The 22,819-nt window shown below is 42.3% G+C and overlaps 1 protein-coding gene across 8 annotated transcripts in view; it reads left to right on the forward strand.

Annotated features, from left to right (window-relative positions):
* MARK3 (microtubule affinity regulating kinase 3) overlaps positions 1-22,368 on the forward strand; it is a 101,747-nt gene extending 79,379 nt beyond the window's left edge. For 3 of the 8 annotated variants that reach the window (XM_043921246.1, XM_043921249.1, XM_043921252.1), the window contains 6 exons: positions 3,951-4,168; positions 6,961-7,064; positions 13,806-14,063; positions 17,936-17,962; positions 19,205-19,249; positions 21,824-22,368. In XM_043921246.1, the coding sequence (XP_043777181.1) occupies positions 3,951-4,168; positions 6,961-7,064; positions 13,806-14,063; positions 17,936-17,962; positions 19,205-19,249; positions 21,824-22,169 (998 nt within the window). In that variant the 3' untranslated portion in view covers positions 22,170-22,368. Of the gene's footprint in view, positions 1-3,950; positions 4,169-6,960; positions 7,065-12,941; positions 13,104-13,805; positions 14,064-17,935; positions 17,963-19,204; positions 19,250-21,823 lie in introns of all 8 variants that reach the window. The other 5 variants (XM_043921250.1, XM_043921251.1, XM_043921253.1 and 2 more) reach the window with 4 other exon arrangements.
* Positions 22,369-22,819: the final 451 nt, after the last annotated feature.

The raw sequence follows: 22,819 nt of genomic DNA on the forward strand, positions 1-22,819 counted from the left end.
TCACCATAGAGTGAATCTTCCATGAGACTTAGGACCCAAAAGGATGCTTAGCAAACGTGACAATTATTCTGCCTTCAAGGCAGCCCCATTTGTTGTAATCCAGAGACTCTAGCAGATGTGCATTTATTCATGTGTTAATTCCTTTAATTCCAGTGCACAAATTTATGTTGGCCTAGTCCTGACTTGGAACGTGGAATCCTCGTTCGTTTCTTTGTTCAGGTCACTTCCCTTCCCTTGACTCTGTCCTCCTGTTTTCTTCCACCTTGAGAGTTGGTGCTTAGAACTGTACGGAGTATTCCAGGTGTCTGAGCTTTGGTTTTGGATCAAAAGTGAGGACGCTATGCTTGGTTTCCATTTCTCTTCCTGCTGCCCGCTCCTCTGTGTGGTTAGGCTGAAGCAGCACGTGGCACTGACGCTGTCAGTAAGCTGTCTGCACATGGGCTGTTTTCCAGGGTGTGACTGAGCGCTCAGAGCCTATCTGATGCCAGAATGTTACAGCTGGCATTTGTAAAGCAAGTGTTGGTCTGGGTCTCAGTCTTTTGTGTTCTTATTAGTTGCTAGCAAGGAAGGGTTTTTCTGTGTGCTACATACAGAGCAATTAGCAAAATGCTTACACATTGCTCTGAATCAACCAGTTTAAAGGGAATTGTTCCTAAATCCTGGAAGAAACCTGGTATTAGTTTTCTCATGTCCCTAATAACTGTCTTAGTAAGTTCATTCTTCCCTAAGCAGAATCTGTCTGGATTAGTAATGCCCTTTTTCCCAGCTCAGAAGATTGTAGAGCTAAAAAGAGATCACCAAACCCCCATATTGGCAGTAAAGAAATAGGTCAAGATTGCTCACCAGGTCTTCTGGGGTTAAATGGAAGTGGAAGTGCTTGAGACAGAATCTAGCACTCCTGGTCCCTGGTTTAGGGGCTCAGTCCACTAATCCACCCATTGCCTCTTGTAGTAGTGCTTTTATAGTAATAATCATCCTGCCTTCTTGGAGCCTTTAATACTAAAAAGAAATTCACAAAGGAACATTTCAAGAAATTCTGTGCATAGATCACAGACCCAATTCCACATTCTTTTTTTTACTCTTTTTGGGGATGAAGATAGTGGTCAGCAATGAAAGAAGAATTGATTATGCTTCTAGCACTGTTCATATAAGTGCTAAGAATGGGCTGGGTTCCAAGAGCTGGGGTCTAATAAAGCACATCCACTTGGTGCCAGGTGCGGCAGACAGACTGTGGCCAGTCCAGCCGTAGCTCAGCCTCCCACCCTCATCTCTCATCTGGTCCCTAGCTCTCAATGCCACTGGCTTACAGATGCCTGCCTCTGTAAAACTGTAACAATTTTTCTTTGTGTTTCTTCATTTGGGTCCCACGTGTGATCACCCCCCCACCCTGCTGCTGTGTGTATATTTTTTCTTCTGAAGGGAGCTCTTCATCAGATTTGTAAGGGATTTTTTTATTTTTTTGTTTCAAAAAAAGGCTGAAGCCTCACTATTCTATTAATAAATGGTATTGGGGTAGTTGGTAGTGATCAGGAAAAAAAAAAACTGCATCCATTTTTCATATCCTATACAAGGTTGGATTCCAATTGAAATAAAGATGTAAATAAATAAACAGAAACCAGAAAAATGTTAAAAGAAAAAAATGAGATAATTTCTTTGTAATTTGGACTTGTTAAGGTCTTTTTAACTATGGCCCCAAACACTAAAAGCCACAAAAGAAAAGACTTAACAAATTTGACTACATAAAAGTCATATTTGGGGGAATTCTCTGGTGGTCCAGTGGTTAGTTAAGACTCTAGGCACTTTTCATGGCCCAAATTCACTTCCTGGTTAGGGAACTAAGATCTGGAAAGCTGCGCAGTGCACCCCCCTCCACCCCTAAAAGATAAAAAAGAACAGTCACTTTTTTGTGTGATATGGAACACACCATGGAACACTCCTTAGCAATGAAAAGGAGCAGATTGTTGATAAATACAACAATTTAGATGGATCTTGGGAGAGTTATACTGAGTAGGGGAAAACAATCTCAGAAGGTTACATTGACTATTCACATAACATTCTTGAAATGAGGGAATTACAGAGGTGAGAACAGATGGGCCAGGATTTAGGAAAGGGACTTGCGCAATAGAGGTGGCTGTGAAGGGTCAGCCTCAAAACCCTTGAGGCAGAACTGTTGTGTGTCTTGGCAGAGGGTGAGCACATGAATCTGTACATGTGATTAAAGTGTGTAGAACTGAATACACTGCACACAGCGCACGTGAAACTGGGGCGGTCTGAAGGAACGAGGTCAGTGGGCTGTGTCAACAGCCGTCTCCACGCACAATCTCAAATCCTAAAATGAAGGGGAAAAATTACCCTCTTAATCAAAATAATAGATGTTCAAAACAAATTGATATAGTTTTAGAATGTCATTGGATGTATCATGATAGAATAAAAACTAAGTGTTAAGGGTAGCATCATCCTACGTTTGGCTGGTTCTTTGTTTTATATGTTAAAATTGCCAGACTGGGAGCTTAATTGTTCTCGTCCCATAAATGAAATCAAATCTGTTCATTTTTAATTCCTTTCCAAATAGATTTACTGTTTATATAGTTATTATTTATTGGTCACACTGAGTGTCTTGCGGGATCTTAGTTCCCCACCCAGGAATAGAACCCGAGTCCTTGGCAGTGAAAGTGCAGTGTCCTAACCACTGGACCACCAGGGAATTCTCTAGGTTTACCATTTAGATTATTGTCCAAGAAGTAGCTTTTCTGTATCCCACTTCATCCTATTTTTTTATTGATTTATTTTTCTATTGAAATATAGTTGATTTGCAGTGTTGTGTTAATTTCTGCTATACAGCAGAGTCACTCAATTATACATAAATATACACTCTTTTTTATACTCTTCCATTATGGTTTATCTCAAGATATTGAATATAGTTCACTGTGCTATACAGTAAGACCTTGTTTTTTTACCCATTCTGTATGTATAGTCATAGGACTACGACTCAAACTCATTGTCCCTCCCTTCCCCTTCCATCCATTTTTTTAATAGACCCAAGTATATAAAATCTTTTCTCAACATAAATGTTGAGCATTTGGTGCTGTTTCTTAAGATTACCACTGGACGTTATATATAATGAACATGCAAGTTATCTTGTTCATTTCCAAAATTTTTTGAACTCCAGATCTCCTGTGTCATCACAGTCTCTAGATGATTTCTTGCAAGACATCAGTTATTTGCCGCCCGGGATGTCCCTAAGCACCCTCCTGGGAGCAGATGTGAGCTGCAGCACCCCGCCCCCCATGTCCTCTCAGTCACTTGTGTGAGGAACATGCTTTCCTCTGCTTGTACTGCCTTTCCTCATCTACTCAAATTCCTGTTTATCCAGAAGAGTATGAGTGCTTTAAAAAAGATGCAAGATAAAGTGTCAAAAGAAATGGCCTGGGCTGATTCATATCAATGTATGACAAAACCCACTGAAATGTTGTGAAGTAATTGGCCTCCAACTAATAAAAAAATTAAAAAAAAAAAAAAAAAAGAAATGGCCTGTAAATCTGTACTGTTCTTTTCCAAAAGGTGAAGGCATCTCTTGTACAAAAAGGATGAGATTCACTCAGATGTACCAGGTGAAGCAGTTATTCTGCATGATGTGTGTGCATACTTATCTGTCCAGGAACACCCTGTGAAGATGTTTCAGGACAACTATATAAGCTTACTAATTAAAAAAAAAAAAACACTTTTAGAAAGTTGGGGACTAGTAAGTAAAATTTTAAAATTGAATTCATTGCATAGGGAAAGCATATGTGAATAGGAATCATCTTAGAAGATTTCACTGTTTTATATTAGATGAATAGAAATCTTGGATCATCTTATAAAGTTTATTTTCATAAGATAAAATATAAAACTTGAAAAATATTCAGAATATAAAATATTCTGACTTTTAAAACGTGATTTCTTTATTTTAGCTGGACCAGCTATTCCTTCAGTTGTGGCATATCCAAAAAGGAGTCAGACCAGCACTGCAGACAGTGACCTCAAAGAAGACGGAGTTCCCTCCCGGAAACCAGGGGCCAGTGTTGTTGGAGGAAAGGGGATTGCTCCAGCTAGTCCCATGCTTGGGAACGCAAGTAACCCTAACAAGGCGGATATCCCTGAACGGAAGAAGAGCTCCACTGTCCCTAGTGTAAGTTGTTGCGCTCTGGAGCCTGCCTAGGATTGCAGGATTGAAATGACACCGCATTTTGCTCCTCTGTTCTTATGTGCCTACAAAGCCCTGCTCCTGGGCCCCTGTGTATGTTGTCACCCTGTTGGGATCACCAGCTCTGTTGCTGGTGTTTCTTATTGCACTCCATCCCACTGGATGAGATCCTTCATGTCAAGGGCTGTTTCTAGTTATTCCAAAAACGTCTGAGAGATGGAAAGACCGCATAGTCTGACAGAAAATAAATAAAACCAGTGGTGACAGTGCAGACAGGTGGTCACACACAGCCTGACAGATTCTGTCCAGGGCACTGTGAGGTCTAACTGCAAGGCAGGAACATGGTGTTTGCCCCGCATGTCAAAGGGCTCTGTCGATACAGAGTATTGACTGAGTCCTAACATTGTGCCAGGGACCCTGCCGAGTGCTTTTCCATGTATCAGCTAAATCTCAAGGTGAAGAAATTGAAGAAAAGTTAGGTAATTGTCCAAAATTACACTACTGACCTAAATCTCCTAATTCCTGCGCTTAACAAAATCTCCCTAGAGAGTAGGTAGTGTTTGTTAAATTGAATCTGTTCAGTTTCAGAAACTTTTCATGGATTGAAATGTGTTCTCTCTGAGCTAAAAAAATAATCACTCTTCTTAGCACTGTACAGAATTTTTTTTTACTTGTGATGAGAACTTCTTAGGTTTACTCTCTTAGCAACTTCCAAATATACAATACAGTATTACTAACTATAGTCACCACGCTGTATATTGCATCCCCATGACTTATTTATTTTATAATTGGAAGACCCCAAAAGTAATTTTGATAAGAATTTGCAGAGAATGAACAATTTTAAGGATATTCTGTAATCACATTTTCCCTGAAAGTTAACAGTGACACAGCCTCCTTCAACCCTAAAGAGACCCAGAGTCAGGAGGCAGCACTTTGTGAAGGCACAGCTCCCTTGTCCTGTTCTGGGGAAGGGCTTACACAGGAGCCCGAAGAGTCTTGTCTGCTCTGTCCACTGACCTTGTGCTTCTTCAGAATAAACGCTGTGTGGAAAGGCTTTTTATTTCGACTTCAGTCGTCATTCCATAGCCCTGCAGTTTAAATCCAGCCTTAAAGAAACTTGTTCCTTGCCTTCATAACTTCTATTCCTTGGCTCTACTCATCAGCACATCCGCCTTTTGAAAATATATCCCAAGCATTATTAGCCACTCATATTTATTTATAAAGGAAAAAAGTATGTTGCTTTAATTTTCTCCCATTTGTCTTCAGAGTTTCCTTATATGTGACCTGCTCATGCTCTGGTAAAGGTGGCTGCTTTTAATCTTTTCTTGAAATTATCTGATAAAAGTTGTGCTGTGACTTTCATTTCTCCTTTTTTTTTTTTTTTTTTTTAATTTTGAAAGTATTAACTTTTAAAAATTGATGTGAAGTTCACGTACATACAGTTAACCATTTGAAGCATTTATTCAGCACATCTAGTGCATGTGCAGCCTCTACCTCTCTAGTTCCCAAACACCACAGAACGCCCTGTGTTCATTAAGAAGTTCCTCCCCAGTCCTCCCTTCCCCAGCCCCTGCAGCCACTAACCTCATTCTCTCCCAGTAGATTTGCCTCTCCTGGACATTTCATATACGTGCACTTACATAGCCTTTTGTGTCTGACTTCTTTCACTCACCATAGTATTTCCAGGTTTCATCCAAGCTGTTGGGTGAATTAATCCCTTTTTACACGCCGCAGTCTGTCTCCGTGCCTGTCGGTGGGCATCCAGCGCGTCCCCTTTGGTTGCTGTGAACAGTGCTGCTGTGAGCGTTCGTGCGCCAGCGTGCGCACCACAGCTGACTCCTTCACATCCTTACGGAGTCACGTCCTCGTTTCTCCACATTCTTGCCCCATTTGTTGTTTTCTAGCTTTTTTTTTTTTCAATTGTAGCTCTCCTAGTGGATGTGAAGTGGTATCTCATTGTGGATTTGACTTGCATTTGCTAAATGGCCAGTGGTATTCAGCATCTTTTCACACGTTTATTGGCCGTTAGTATGCCTTCGTTGGAAAAATGTCTGTTCTGTCCTTTGCCCTGTGTGTGACATATCAGAATCTCTTGTCAAATCCAAGATTATGCAGATTTATCTGTTATATTTATTTTTTATTTTTTTGCTAATAGTTTTGCAGTTTTAATTCTGATATTTTTTATTTTTGTTTCATTTGTATATTTACCTCATAATCCTTGCTTTTTAATGTTTCAGTTTGAAATTGTTACCTTTTAAAAAGTGAATTTCTCTGTCTTCCTGCTTCATTTTAAATAATCCATGAGTTATTACTTTATAGATTATTGTAGCCAGCTTTTCAAAGTCACTTTGCCATAGTCATTTTTCGTTGTTGCAGAAATACTGGACGGTAGGAAAGAGGATAGAGGTTGCTGCCTTCGTCGTCTTTGCTGATCTAGTGCCCAGTGCTGTTAATACTTTGTTGTTCTTTAGTCGCTAAGTCATGTCCGGCTCTTCTGTGACCCCTTGGACTGTAGCCCTTCAGGCTCCTCCGTCCATGGGATTTCCCTAGCAAGAACACTGGAGCGGGTTGCCACTTCCTCCTCCCGGGACCTTCTCAAGCCCGCATCTCCTGCATTGGCACGTGGGTTTTTTACCACTGAGCCACCTGGGAGGCCTGTTAATAATTCAGGTTTATTTAAAGACTAAGTACTCATGTTTATTTAAATGGGATTTTTTTTCCCTGCTGTATTATACTTACTAAATTGTTTAAGACCAAAATGCCCTTTTTTTTAATAGAGTAATACGGCATCTGGTGGAATGACGCGACGGAATACTTACGTTTGCAGTGAAAGAACCACAGCTGATAGACATTCAGTAATTCAGAATGGCAAAGAAAACAGGTATGAAATCTTACCTGTTTGCAAGAAAATGTGTTTTTCCCAAAAGAAATGGAAGGATGATATTTACTTCTTAATTTTTATAATCAAAATTCAAATAATAGTGGTAAGTATTCTCTAATGGTAAGTTAAATTTAAATGCAGTTCTAGTGAGATCCTAGAATTCCAAATTCCTCTCCTGGTCCAGAGCTTATTCTCTTGGCCGGCTGGGTGTGATGATTGGAAGGGTTGAGTTAAACCAGAGAGCTTTCCCAGATGAAATAGGTGGTAAGCTATGCTTTAATTGTAGAATTATGAACAGGGAAATGGAGATTGCTTTGTGCATGTGGATATCTTGAACCAAGACTGGAAGCGGGGAAGGATGATGACCTGAGACAGGGAGCCACGCCTCAGGGACGTGGAGCCCCAGATGGGGTGGGTGGGCCATCAGTTATAGGTCAGCATTGTGCCAGAAGGGCTGGGCAGACAAAACACTTTAAAGGTGGTCTTCACCTTGAATATCCAGAGAAATGGAAAGTTCAGTCTTCTCAATGATTTTAATCTGGTAGAGAGGAAATCTTACATTGAATAAACATGATTTTTAAATACTAACAGTAATATATCAGTAAGGAATCAGATCATACAGACCCTTTTCTAGGGGTTTCAAAATAAGAACTAGAAAAGTGGGATTAAGTAGATCCAGAAACCATACAGTAGAGTTCAGTTTGGATAGAGAGAAAAGAGAAGAAAAAGTTGGCTTGGTAGAGTAGTTAAATATATTCTGTATAGAAAATATTTCTCAAATGGGCCTGGTTTTCCTTCTTTTGTTTTGGAAGAGTAGTATAAAACTAAATTCAGAATGATGAGGTAAAGTGAGCAGAAAAGTTCTGAAATAGAAATCCATAAAATAAATTCACATCATCTTTCATTGTCTCCTGGCCTCTCAACTTGAACATTATTTGGTCACAGCACATTCTCATGTGTAGCATCAAAATTGTTTTTCTTCTTTTCTGACCTTTGCTTTTTCTGAAATGACACTCTAAAGTTTCTGTTCCCTTAGATTTCACCAGTCAAATGAAATGTTTGATCACTAACTTCTATAACAACCTATAAACAAAAATTCTGTCATTTTTCATCCTTTAAACCAGACTATTTTGTCATTCCCCTCTTCCACAGGCCACTTATGTTCGAATTGACATGAAGGGAGAAGCTGGTTCTGTGAGGTTACATTCATTCATTTTTTTCAGTGACTTTTTAGAAATATTTACATCTTGGTATTCTGTCTTTGAATCTTGTCTATGCTTGTTCTCTCCTAATAACGTGAGTAGAGCCACTGGGCTAGATAACTTAACGGATTTATGATTGGTATGTTTATTTTTTTAATAGTAGTCTGTTGTTTGGTAAATTTTCTTTTATTGCAGTTGCTTTCTCAAATATATCAAATTGCTTATAGTTCAGGTGACTGAGTAGGAGACACCAATAGAAGACTTAGTTAGAAGTTTCTTTCTTTTTCTTTTGGCTCCACAGGATCTTAATTCTTAGTTCCCTGACCAGGGATTGATCCTGGGTCCCTGCAGTGAAAGCACCAAGGCCTAACCCCTGGATCACCAGGGAGTTCCCAGACATTTCTGTTAAGAATTTTATTTTTATTTTATTTTTTTTTTCTGTTAAGAATTTTAATCTGTAGAACGAGAAGAATGTTGTTTTCATGACTGTTGTTTTTTAAAAATTCTTCTAAATTATTGAACTGTTCTCTCAGATTCCTCTTGAACTTTAGAATACACGGTTCTCTGAGGTACAGAGTCAGACTTTTCTTTGCAAGGCTGTTCAGACCGCCATCTCTCTGCTCCCTCAGTTTGTGTCTGTGCGCGTAGCTCCTAGCTCTCCTCTCCTGCGGCCACACAGTCCACTCTTTAGAAACAGTTTTAAGAATGCTCTTGATTTCTTTGGAGTCATTACCTGGTTTCTGCCTACAGATACCTTCCTCAGTGGGGCTGCCCCCTCTTTATCCCCACCTGGGCCTCGTTGCTCTGTTGGCATCAGTTATTTAAGTGCTCTCCTTCTGAAAGTATTGTCTTTATCTTTAGTTAAACAGCCTCCTGCCACACAAAACGAGGCACATAACTTTAATAATACCTGGATTTTGGTTTTGTATCTTATAAATGAATTGAAAAATTATGGAAAAATATTGGAGGTTTGAGTGCCACACTAGTCGTCATATTTTTTTTTTTTACTTTCAGTTAAGGAAGACATTAAATGTGATGACTTTTTCACCCTTAAAATAGATGCTTGAGTGATAAATTATTCACAGAGCCTTCTCTGTGCACAGATGACGTCTTTGGCAGATTGTTGCTTTTTCCTCTCCTATAGATACACACACACACATATCTTATTCTTTGACTAAAATACTAGTGAGGTACAGGATGCCTGGATCTATGTTAACTTCTGGAAGAAAGACATGAATTCCTATTTTAGCCTTTAGTATGTTCGACTTTTTTCTTAAATATGTGAGTGTTGTTACAGAATCCCAACATAAGAATGATCACGGCTAATAAAAATTAGATGAACAAAAAAGGTTTTGTCACAGTTACCACATGTATCTTTGGATTATATTTTTAATTCTGCTTTTGCCCAATCACTGAGTATGCTTTGCATCAGCAGCCAAAATGTTTCATATTAGAATGTTCCAATACAGAATAAAAGTCATATCAGACATATTTAGATATAAAGACAAAAGATCAGTAGGAACATCACACAATTTTAATTTTAAGAAACAGTGCTATTTCTTTAAGTTAAGGTTTAAATAATGATTTTTTTCCTTGGACCCAGAACTGCTAAAAATATGATGCAACTACTGTTTTGTTTGTGTAAATTTTTGTGGGATAGTCTGTGGACTATAACCATCCTATTTACCACATTTCTGAGGAAAAAATTTTGTCCAGCTTTCACAACAACCAACTTGATGCAGCCCATTGTGAGTTGGGATTGTTTGTTGTAAATAGAACTTTTGTGAGTTTGTACAAACATGAAATTCACAAACATTTCTTGAGTTTACTGATTCCTAAATTGAGGTCCTAGGCCTGCTTTGAGAGTTTAAAAAAAAAAAATCTGTTTTGTTGCTTCCTTTGTGGAACTCGTGATATGACACGATTAAATTTCTAGAGAAATAATTCTTTTCATTGCTTGTAAGATTATGCCAAAAATTGAATAATTTATAATGAATATATCAATTTGCACTTCCTTTTTAAAAGGGTCTCTGACTCTGAGGAGGGTCAGTTTTTTGCTGCAGAGTACCTGTTCACATAGTCTTGCCTGCGCCCTCCAGCCAGGGGGATAGCTCAGGGCGAACAGACTGAGCCTCTCCCTGTTCAGGATTCTGACTAAAAGCCATTTCCTCATCTGAGTCTTTGGGTCCATTTATATATTCTCCAGGGAACATGCCAGGTAACCCCTACCACCTCTTCTTCCCCTGCTTTTTTTTTAATGCACTTACTAATCCTAGGTCCTAATTTGGGCAAGAGAATGTCAGCTGCTGGGCAGGGGAATAAAGCATGTTGATCCTTGACCTGCTCTGAACAGATAATAGAGCACAAAGGACAGTTGCATTTATCTGTAGGACTTCCCTGGTGGCTCAGCTGGTAAAGTTATTTATCTGTAACTTAGTAAAGTAAAAGTGTATGTGTCTATGTGTATGTATGTCTGTATGTGCATATTGAAGACAACAAAGCCTTTCTTCAAATAGTTGAATCATTTAAGACTCTTATGTTGGGGTGACAGAAAATCAGTCCAAACAAATTTAAATTAAAGGGCATCTGTGAATTCTTGTAACTGAAAAAGTCCAGGGATAGAGTCAGGATTTGTCTCCTAATTCTGCTGCTTCTTCAGGAGTTCCTTGGTGGGCTCGGTGACATCAGCCTTGATGTCCCACACTCAGCTCTGCTCAAGCAGAAGCCCTGGGGCAGTGTTGGTTTGGCTGTGGCCTGCCCATCTCTAAATCTGTCACTGGCCAGGATAGTGGGAAAATCCAGCGGGGAGTCAGCGACATGGGGAGATGGAGACCAAGAGCCTATTTCTCCCAAAACAGAATTCAGCTGCCAAAGGAAAAAAAAAATGTCAGAAACAAAAAAGTGAATCCATTTTTATCTTCATAAGGTGATTGTACAGTTCTGTGACTGTATTAAAGTCACACTCACCCAAGTCAGAGGGCAGGATTGTCAAAGATAGAGGGGCAAGCAGATCTTCTTGAGTAGTTTATTATACAGACCTGTCTCCTTCATATTGGGACTGCTGGAATTCCAGTGGCTCACCTCATTAACGTGCCTTTTCAGTTACTGAATATTCTTAAGCACCTGCTCTAAGTGAGGCATACTGCTGACCACAAAGTAACTGTCCACATAGTCTTGCACATACAGTGTGGGGTCCCATTGAGGCTGCAGGCCGTGTTTCCAGAGCACACAAGCAGACGGGGGCCACTGCAGCACAGTGGGGCGTGCGAAGCAGGTGCCGTCACTGAACACACAGAGGGAAAGGGGTAACTGCGGGTGAGAGAGGGCACTGGTGACGCCTTCACGGCGGGGGTAACCTCGGAGGTGAAATTCTGATGAAAAGAGAAAGATGTCAGCTCTCCAGACACAGAAACTAGCTCCTGCAAAAGTTCTTTGACCTGATGCATGACCAAGAGACGGCAGGTCATCAGATGGGCCAGAAATTCAATTTCCGGGAAGTGACAGTGGAAGGTCAAGCCTGAAGAGGTGCCAGGGGCGCAGCCAGACGGGCTCCTGAGGATGCGGCTCGGGTACCAGGATGAGGAGTCTGAACTTTATCCTGAAGATGCTGTGTGCTTTTGCAAGGTTAAAAGCAGACAAGCGACAAGGACGAAGTCAGGTGTGTGTTTTAGGAAGTTCACAGCTGTATGGTGGACCGACTGGAAAGTGTGACTGTGGAGAACAATGAAGACAGGTGGCTGAGGTCTGGGCTTGGAAGAGAGATGAAGTTCTGCCCAGAGACCCTCGGGTGTGGAGGTGTGGGGCCCAGTGAAGTGCTGTGAGGAGTTGTGACACCAACAGGGTGACCCAGCTGCTCTGTATGTCAGACGTGAAGGAAAAAACCTGATGGTTTCTAAGTTTCAGGCTTTGAGAGGATTTCTGCAGAGAGACACTGAAAGAGTATGGTCAGAATTCTAAATCCCTGATTGTCCTTAACTGCTCCCTTTGAAATTCCACGGACATGATGGCTGAGCTGGCATTAAGAATGAGAAAAGCCCTAGGTCGCTGTGTCCTGTAGCTAGCTGTGCAGGTGTGTGGTCACTGTGTCTCTCTTTCTCTGTCTGTAAATGGTTAATTTGCTCTTATTAGTTTTCCCACCTTGAAAAAAGGGGGCTTTGTTGACCTCTTAAGAATTGTGATCGTTTTTTATAAAGAAGTCAGTGTGCTTTGAGTAGGGATGGTTTGATAACATAGGATACTTTGATAAGTACAACTAGTTACTACTACAGCCGTAGTTTTTCTAGTCCATTTAATGTATGCCACTGTGCTTTGGGAACAGGTTGAGAGCGCAGCGGACGTATTACATATTCGCTTTGATTTGAATGGAGATAAGCTTTATTTTACACATAGCTCGGAGATCTTCATCACTCTCACATAAATATTCAAACATGTACAGTGTTACTTTCTTTTCTTTAAAGCTAATAAACTTTTAAAAATTACTCATTTTTAAAAAGCAGATACAGATTAGCAATTACTCCAGAATCCCCAAAACGAGTTTAAGAGATTTTTGTTCTTTGACAGAAATGAGATGGTTTGGGGAGGAAGGTAATGTGCTTTGAACAACAGGTTGCTCTTTTTGTCACTGGTCCATCATACTGTTGTTTCTGCCTCTGCCTGAACCCAAACCCCCTCCCAGCCTGACAGAAATGTTCGCTTACGCAGCTAGCCCTGCCTCTGTTTGTAAGACATCTTCCACCTGTCGGCTGAGACATCAGAAGTCGATGTCCATGTCAGCCTCTGGGCACCCCAAGATGATGTTACCTCCAATAGACAGTGAAGGAGATAACTTCAAGGCTATGTAAGAAAAATGCACATTCCTTGTGAAACTAATGTGTACCCACTGCTTCTTAATTTTGTGCTGTGGATATTATAGTCTTAAGGTTTTGTTCCAGTTGTCCACAAAGTGTCCTTCCTGTGTGTGGTTTTAGTTCAGCGCATCCTGTCTCATGGTGTCCCTGGTCATCTTTGTATCTTCATGCCTCTTCATACTATAAAGGATGTAAGAAATTCCCCTTTCTCTCCAAGTTGCTTTCAGCATGTGGAATTTTACAATACTTATGCCATTTTTGTGCTTCCGAAACTTTTTAGTTGCCTATTCTTCAGTTTCACCTGCATAGCCTTTGTTTTTTTTGTATTGGCAGGGTTCTCTGCATGTAAGCAATTTGAGAGGGACGCAAAGGAAAAGAAGCTTGAGTTAGCTGTTCTCTGTTCTAGAATTTCCTCTCATTAATCTTGTCCTTGAAAATATGTGTGTATCGTTCCCTTCAGCTCCAAAGGTGGTGTTTCACTGTGTACTATTCCTTTGGTGCCCTTTGCCGTTTAACTTACCTTTTGCTCTTAAGTCCTATAAAATACCCCTTGGATCTGGATTTATATACTGGTTATCTCTACTCTATATCAAAGGTATATCATGACTATAAGTGTTTGTGTGCCATGTTTGCTACGAAGCCAGGATTTTGTGATCGAAGCTCTAAGAATCTGTCATTTGCTGATCTCCTAGCACTGTTCCTGACCAGAGAGCTCCAGTTGCTTCAACACACAGTGTCAGCAGCACCACCACCCCAGATCGAACCCGATTCCCAAGAGGCACTGCCAGCCGCAGCACTTTCCACGGTCAGCCCCGGGAGCGGCGCACTGCCACGTACAACGGCCCACCTGCCTCACCCAGCCTGTCCCATGAAGCCACACCGTTGTCGCAGACTCGAAGCCGAGGCTCCACTAATCTTTTTAGTAAATTAACTTCCAAACTCACAAGGAGGTAAGTGCCAGGTGGTGCTGGTTGGTTGGAGCAAACATAAGGGCAAAAGGAGAAGTGTTTACCCCCCATTATGTGAAGCCACTGCACAGATGCTTTTCATTCTTTCTTTAGCTCACATTTGTCTGGTTTGTATATCTCATTCTGTACTTCTGAAACCTTTTAGAAGAGAAATTATAGAGCCCAGAGTCCTTTCACAACACTGAAAGTTCTCTAGCGCTTGGGAAATTGTTGTTCCTTAATTACCATTTCTGTTAGTCATACACTTCTCCACATGGTGTGTGCATTGCATTTAGCAAGACCCCAGGTGTGGTATTGTGCAGCGGCGGGTGCCCTGCAGGGTGCCACTGAGGAGGACTGTGGGGTGTGACCACCCGTAGACACGGTGCCTCTCCTCTCGTTTCATGCCAGTGTCATGGAGGAGCACTGCATTTCTTACAGCTTAAATCTTGACATTCTTCTCTCTGTCGGCCTAAGGTATAATGAGAACAGATAGCATTCTTACATTGTATAGTTTTGGAGATAAAATCCCTGCTTTATTCCCAGGAAGAAGCTAGTATCTGGTGATGTATAAAATCTTTTGTTTGTCCAGTTGACTGTCAGCTGGGGCCTTGGGGAATCTCTAAGGTACTTTACTTGGAGAATCTAGTCTAGAGGTTGCTAAGCCTAGAAACATTGGCTGCTACCAGAGGAAAGAGACAAGGTACCACTGTACACTGTTAGCAAGTAAGCGAAGGCACCTTTAGCCAGGACCACTCGCAGGAAGCCTCCAAGCCCCTGCAGTTCTGGGGTACTGGAGGAAGTTCTTTGTACTTGAGCCTCTCTGTGCAGTAGTCTTTTCTCCAGGTGTTCTGCAGATGTGCCTCTTAGAGACCCTCACAGGACAGTGATGGGGCCTTCCCAGAGTCTGAAATGATAGATGCCCTCCTCACTCCTCCTCATTTCTCTGCACTCCCTGTGGTGCATTATCCTGCTGATCTGTTCCATTCCATCTGTGTTACTTAACTGTAAGCTGGGCATCACTTGGCAGTCTCCTTAATGCCTCCAGTAATGTTATTTTAAATCAACCATCTAAAACTTAGACAAAACGGGACTTCCCTGCCAGTCCAGTGATTAAGACTTTACCTTCCAAAGCAGGGGGTGAGAGGTCAATCCCTGGTTGGGGAACTAAGACCCCACATGCCTCAGGGCCGAAAACACAAATTGAGAGACAAAAAACATAGTAACAAATTCAGTAAAGACTTTAAAAATGGTCCACATCAAAAATAAAAAATAATTCAGACAAGTCACATTAAGCTGTCTTTCCCCAGATTATCTCTTCATTGTCAGGATGTTGAATACCAAATTAAGGAGGACGTCTCATACCCACTGGCAATTGACTAGAGATCACAGGAGTAAAAAGTTTCTGGTCTACCCTCCTATTCTCTTCTTAGCCCTTTTGCTGAGACCTCCCATTCCAGGATGGGCTAAAGAGCAGAGTGGTCCAAGGGGCCTTGCCAGATTCAGGTCACCCATTTGTGACCACAGGAGAGACAATGAGTTCAACCCAAGGAGAGTCTGGTGACCCCAGAATAATGCATTGCCTCCTTTCAGGGTCATTCCGGGGGCTATCCCAAGCCTCCCTGTGCCTCAGCTCATTCCTTGGAGACTAGGCTGCTTAGTATCAACTGGTATTTTGCCTTCTGGTCCCCGAGCGCGGAGGCGGGGTGTGGCAGTCAGGTCTGTCTAGGCTCCAGTCACAGGATGAGCAGCTTTGTGTCCTTAGGCTTTGGTCTCAGATGGGCTCTTTAAATAAAGCCTTGCACATCATTAAAATCCTTGCATTTATTTGTCTCCTTTGTGTTCTTTTTCTTTTGTCTTCTTAATTCTATCACTGATAAAAGTAATATCAGCCGCAATACATCAAATGCTTACTATGTGCTAACAAATAGATGTCTGTGCATTTATCGATATGGAGATACTTGTTTTATATAGCTATGTATGCATACATACATTCTCCCTCACACACACATTGAATCTCCACAGTCTACCCTGTGGAGTGCACATTATCCCAGTTTTATAGAAGAAACTGGAGGTAAGATTCAGAGAGAATAAGGCACGTGTTCAAGATCCTATGGGAGAAGAGTGCTGAGTCAGGCCCATGGTTCCCGGAGGGGCCCTTGATCCCCGCTACATAGTGTCCCTAATTGTTTATTTTATGTATTTGAATTGAAATTGAAGGCTGGGGCTCCTCGTTAAAAATACTCTAGAGAGGGTCGTCTTCCCCCAGGTTTTTTCAGGAAGTCCTCTCTCTGTTAGTTTGCACGCAGTCCTGTAGCCTCCCGTGGTGCTGTGCTTCTGTTGTCGTCAGTTCATTCTTAAAGGCAGTCAGAGTCCTTGCTGCTCCAGCAGCATCTTCTTAGCCTCCCCTAGTAATGGTGCTGATCAAAGCTAATGCCCAGAAGGCTCAGGTGTTGGCACTTGAATGCCACAGGGGAGACCTGCCGGGACGTGGCAGAACAAGGACTGGTGTCCGAGCTCACCCTCTACCCCTGGCTGTGCGCTGGATAGTGTGAGCGCTTTAGAGAGCCCGTCCTCTGCAGGCGGGACAGCCCGGGTGACGCGCAGGGGCCCTGTGCTCCTGGGTCGTCCGCGTGCTCCCTAGGCGTCGTCCTCTTTATCCCTCAAGGAATTTGTGAGAGGACAAGTTAATGTCAGTCCTGTGACTCCTGAGCAGTCCCCTTAACTTTTCTCAGGTAGAAAAATCGGAAATGAAAATAGGTCTTAAAGACCTTTTAATCAATTTTCACAGGCATCTTTCCTACTGTGTGTATTCCAAGGTGTACTACTCTTGATCTGAGTATGGAGTAAATGGTGCTTATCTCCAGTAGTTATATACTTTTCAAATTGGTAGGTATCTGAAGCAGTGCCAAAGTCATCCCAAATTAGAGAAAAATAAAAGAACAAAAAGAAAACTGTTAATTCAGTCACTCAGCAAAATACTCATGGGTACTTCTGTGCTGTCACAGAACTGAGATTCAGAAGTGTCAGTAGTTTGACAAGCCCAGGACGCGCTCACCCAGGAATGCGTATCGTGTCATCACACAGGCCTGAGCCATAGTTGGAAGTTTCTTTTGTCAAATTCAGTTCAGTACAGCCTAAACATTTCCTTAAATTTTTTAATAAGCAGAGTCAGTTCTTTTAAATAGAGCTCTTTCAATGTATTACTTAAAAATGAAACTCCCAATGTTGTCATTTATTTTTCTATCATTTTGGTATAAAAGCTTTAAAAAGTCTACTTCATTTTAAACTCCCAGGAACGTATTACAGTGCTGTATGTCAATTATATCAAAACTGGAGGGGAAAAAAAAAATCTCCAATGACTTTTTTTTTCCTCTCCTTAAAAAGTGATTTATATCGAGCCACTGTAATAAGTATTGATTCTCTTCATGGATAAACATTTTATAATGAAATTTTTAATGTTTCTGTATAAGGTGATATTTTTTGTTCAAAGATATGTTGAGAAATATTATTTTTAAAAAAATATTATTTTATTTCTAGTACGTTGAAAATGGTTTTTCTTTAATACAAGATGTTGGATTTTATTATCTTAAGGTGTACCCATCTGAAGAACCTTAAAAAATTTAACTGTAGATACTGTCAATATTTACTGTTAAATTTTTTCTTATTAGTACAGATTTTTTTACATTTCTATTTAAAAGACACATAGTTATTTGTGATAATTTTACTTTTTCATCAGATGTCACTGTTTTCATTGTTCACTGGGTAGGAGAGGAGCCCTGTTTTACTTGCTGGTTTTATTTTATCTGTAATAACTATTTAACTTATGCAAGTCATTTTTGTTAATTTTTTTTTTTTGGCTTAATTTCTTTTAGAAACATGTCATTCAGGTTTATCAAAAGGTAGGATTTATATATACACATTTTTTTTTCAATCCTCACCCCGAAATGGCTCCTGCAATTAACATCAGGTTTGGCTTTGTAGCCCTGTTGAAAACTAAACTTTCTGCTGAGAACTAAATACTTATTTCTTTGAAAGGAAATTGGAGAGAAAGAGATTAACTCTGTCAGGCATCTTAAAAGGGACTGTTGCACCCATGTAACAAGAGGCCTACGCATGCTCTGTGCATTTTCTTCCTTTGATAGAATTGTTTAGCCTCCAAATAATTCTGTCTTCATACTAATAACACTTAGCATGCTTCTGTTTGAAGAATGAGATGTTCAGTAACAATATGCAATTAATGATTAGCCCCAGGCATGCAAAAGGTAAGTGGTAATTGTGTTTTTGTTTTTGTTTTCTTTTTTAATTTCATGGAGGATTGCATTTGGGAAAGGCTAAGAGTTGAAGAGTAAATAGTATTGTATCTAAAAGGCACTTTCCACCAACTGCTGAAGAAAGTGTATCTGACTGTAGTAAATATTACTCTTATTGGGTAGATGTTTTGTGATGTGACAGTCAGGAGACCGGGGGCGTTGCTCACACTCTGAGGACACATGCCCTCAGGGAAAGCGGCCGCCGCAGCCTTGCCGTGCCCACGCCTCTCAGCTCCCCGGAGGCCAGGCCGTGGGTCACCTGCGACGCCGTAAGTGGGCCACAGAGAGGCTTCATTCACGGGGGCTCTTTGTCAGAAACCACAGGAAGAGTGCCTTCTTCCTTCCTTCTTTCCACCCTGTGATGATTTAATTGGAAACCCACTGTACTTAGGGGCTGGAGACGGAAATGGCAACCCACTCCAGTATTCTTGCCTGGAGAATCCCATGGACAGAGGAGCCTGGTGGGCTACTGTTCATAGGGTCACAAAGAGTCGGACACGACTAAGCACATACTTTGGGGAGTGATTAAAAAGTCAGAATAACTCCAGTCGAAAGCCGTGCACGTGCACAGATTCCAGAACTGGGCAGGAATGCCTGTCGTGTATGAAGCAGATGTGCGGCCTGCCTCCTGCATGGCCTTTGTGGGCACATGGATGGTTTTTGGCTGAGTCACACCTGCAAGAGTACAAGTTGTAATGAGCTCAACAGGTGACCAGAAAGTGCTTTGGGTTCGTTTTATAATGTCTTTATATTTGGGTTGGTCGTGTACTGGTGTGTAAGATTTCTTTTCTCTTTCCCACTTCTCTGTGCTTCTGCATTCTATTCATTGAGGCTTCCAACTGAATATGAGAGGAACGGGAGATATGAGGGCTCCAGGTGAGGGAAATGATTTTTACTTAAAATATTTTATAGGTATTTACTTCATTTCTGTGGCAGAGGCAACAGTTTTCCAACATTCTGCGTCATATCCGATTTGCTCCACGTGGGGTTGCTTAGGGCGGGCAGCAGTCTATGGTCAGGAAGCGTGTGTGCTGCTGGCGCCCGGCGGCCACGCGAGGGCGCTACGGTGCCGCCGCCTGCACACCGCCCGTCCCCATCCAGGTTCATGCTAGTGTTTGGGTGCTAAAAATACCATTCCTCCTGCCTGTGCTCTCCTGAGGTCTGGGAGTCTATAGCAGCACTGTTGACATGTGAAGACTCCTGGTCTAGCGCTAGTCTCAAGGAAGGAAAGCAGAATATTTAGGAGAATGTCTTTTCTTTTCTTTTCTTTTTTGGCCTTGCAACGTGTCTTGTGGGATCTGAGTTCCCAGAACAGGGATTGAACTCCAACCCTGGCCCCAGCAGTAAAAGTACCGAGTCCTAACCACTGGACCTCCAGGGAGTTCCCTAGGAGAATTTTCACATTTTAAATTAAATGTCTTTTTTTTAATATATATGTAAAACGATTATGTGGGGCATTCCCAGGAGGTCCAGTGGTTAGGACTCTGAACTTTCACTGCCAACAGCCTGAATTCAGTCCCTGCTCGGGGAACTAAGATCCCACAAGCCATGCAGTGGAGCCAAAAAAATGAAAAAAGAATGATTATGTGGTTGAGTGTTTTGCTAAAAGCAAAAAGTTTTGTTCAGCTGTCACTGCATGGATTTGGCTGTGGAGAGAGTGACCAGATGGGCTCAGGACTCTAGATTTCTTCCATGTGGGCCCTTTTTTATACTGGTCACCATCGTGCTGTTTCAGGTCCTTGTTAGTGCATCTACTCTCTTCCTGAGGCACAACTCTGGTCATATGACTTCCCTGAATAAAAGCCTGCAATGGCCCCCTCGCCTGATCGAGCATGTCCATATGAGGTCCTGTGTGGTCTCAGCAGCTCCAGGTTCCCCCACACACAACCTCCTCAGCTGAGCAGAAGTTTGGGGCAAGAGCCAGGAGGCAACTCCAGCCTGGCCTGGAGCAGGTCTAGCTGCCCCGAGTTTGTTTCCCAGCCACAGTCGGAGGCGGAGGGACAGAGCCTTCCTCCTGGTGTGCTGAGGATCAGGGGCTTGGTACACATTCTGCGCTTCTGTACCTCCTTGCCTTCGTTAGATTTCCTCTGCTCAGCAGGCAGGCTTAAGCCGCCTCCATCATGTTGTTGAAAGCCCCTGGGCTTTTCATAGCTCTCCTCAGTCGCTGCTCCCCACCCCTGCCCTCGTCCCTTCTCTCTCAGTCCTCCCGTGAGGCGGGCTCCACCTCTCTGTGACCCGAACAGACCACCTGCGCTTCACCTGTGCTGCGGCTGTGGCCCTGGGGTTTAGTCTCTTCCCCGGACCCTGGCTCTGAGTGCGTTTGCTTTTTTAAAATAACCTATGTCATATTTAACAGCACTTTATACTTAGGAAGCTTTCAAACAGTTTTGGTAGATGTGAACCAAACTGCGTATTCTACTAGCAGGTGGATGACAGGGAGAGCTACGTACATAGTAAAACCCATGGCCCACCCTTAGCGCTGATGAATTTGCCAAAGGATTGAGTGTATTAACATATATACACTGGGAGGTTTTAATGATCTAGAGTGTTAGGTATTCACCGTCCTAATTGAGACCTCCAGAAACACACAGGAGGCTGTGAGTAGCGGCTCCTGGCAGTAATGATGGAATGCTGCAGAGCAGACCCGGTAGGTGCCTGTTGGAGTTCCTCAGAGGGCCGCGCCTGGGACCGCAGCCTGCGCTCTGTGAGTGTGTACGGTCTGCGTTCAGACCAGTCATTTTAGTGCTCAGCAGCAGAGAAGTCTCAACATGCCACTTCCCTGTTTCAGTAGTAAGAGTTATTTTTAACTGTGAGGTTTGAGAAGTTTAAATGAACAGAATAGAAGGAAAAGCGCTAAGGTTTTTGTAGGGATCTGAGAGAGTGGCCCACCTGCCACCCGGCTCTGTTCAGCAGCTGCGGCCATTTACGGGGAAAGTGACTTTAAAGTCCGTCGTCACTGATTATCCTGAACAACAGTGAGAGTGGAGGTTATGATGAGTTTTTAAAAACCGGTAGGAGAAGCAGCCAGGCGGGGCAGAACTGGAGGCTGGCGTGCTAACACCACCTCCCCGAGCTGGGCCTGTGAAGGGCTGTGGTGGGCCTTGCTGCCTGCAGCCAGCCTGGATGACAAGGGCTGGGTTCTTGGAGATGTGCTCAGATCGCTCTCTACCTTGCCTGACTCCCAAGGATTCTGTTTAACAAATTATTTTCTTAATTTTCACCAGATGACTGGTGAAGGTTTTTCAGCCAGGTAGATTTTTTGTGTCTTGGCTTATGATGTGGTGGGAGAATGGATAGATGAATGCTTCTTAGAGAAGGAACTGATTACCAACGGTGAGCCTCTGTAGGAATGACCCAGGAGTCGTTTGTTACGCTGCATTGAGCTAGCTAGAGTAGAGAAGGTGGGGTTTCCTATGCCATTAAGAATAAACCTGCCACTGTGCATTTCAGTCGCAACGTGTCTGCTGAGCAAAAGGAGGAAAACAAAGAAGCAAAACCTCGTTCCCTGCGCTTCACCTGGAGCATGAAAACCACTAGTTCCATGGATCCCAATGACATGATGCGGGAAATCCGCAAAGTGCTGGATGCCAATAACTGCGACTATGAGCAGAGAGAGCGCTTCTTACTCTTCTGTGTCCACGGCGATGGGCACGCGGAGAACCTCGTGCAGTGGGAGATGGAGGTGTGCAAGCTGCCAAGACTGTCTCTGAACGGGGTCCGATTTAAGCGGATATCAGGGACGTCCATAGCTTTCAAAAATATCGCTTCCAAAATTGCCAATGAGCTAAAGCTGTAACCCCGTAATTATGGTGTAAATTAAGTAGCAGTTTAAAGTGTTTTCCTGAACACTGATGGAAATGTATAGAATAATATTTAGGCAATAACGTCTGCATCTTCTAAATCATGACATTAAAGTATAAGGACGAGCGCACGCCTGAGAGCGAGAGCTGGCCTTTTTTCTACGAATGCACTACATTAAAGACGTGTGACCCGTGTGCCCTCTGTCTTCTTTCCATTGCCCTGAAGTCAGCGTGTGACGCCCGTCTGCACGGGCCTCCTGTCTGCGGGTGTGAGCGTGGGCGGTGTGCGTGTGCGTAGTGCTGCAGAAGCATCTCCTTACACTGGCAACCAGAGCTTTTATGAGTACCTCTGTGGGAGATTATTTGGTGCTAAAACATTAAAATTGCCAAGGAGGAAAATATTGAATTACGACTAAGAATTAACTTTTAAGACTAGTTGATAATTAATACAGGTTTACAGTTCATGCCTGTGGTTTTGTGTTTGATGTTTCGTGTGTTTTTTTTTTTTTTTTTTTTCAGTGCAAAAGGTTTAAATTTATAGTTGTGAACATTGCTTGTGTGTTTTTCTAAGTAGATTCACAAGATAATTAAAAATTCACTTTTTCTCAGTAAAATCTTGCTTTGTCTCCTGATGCTCTATTTAAGA

Source organism: Cervus elaphus, chromosome 13 (assembly GCF_910594005.1).
Source record: "Cervus elaphus chromosome 13, mCerEla1.1, whole genome shotgun sequence".
In the NCBI taxonomy this organism is placed as follows: domain Eukaryota; kingdom Metazoa; phylum Chordata; class Mammalia; order Artiodactyla; family Cervidae; genus Cervus; species Cervus elaphus.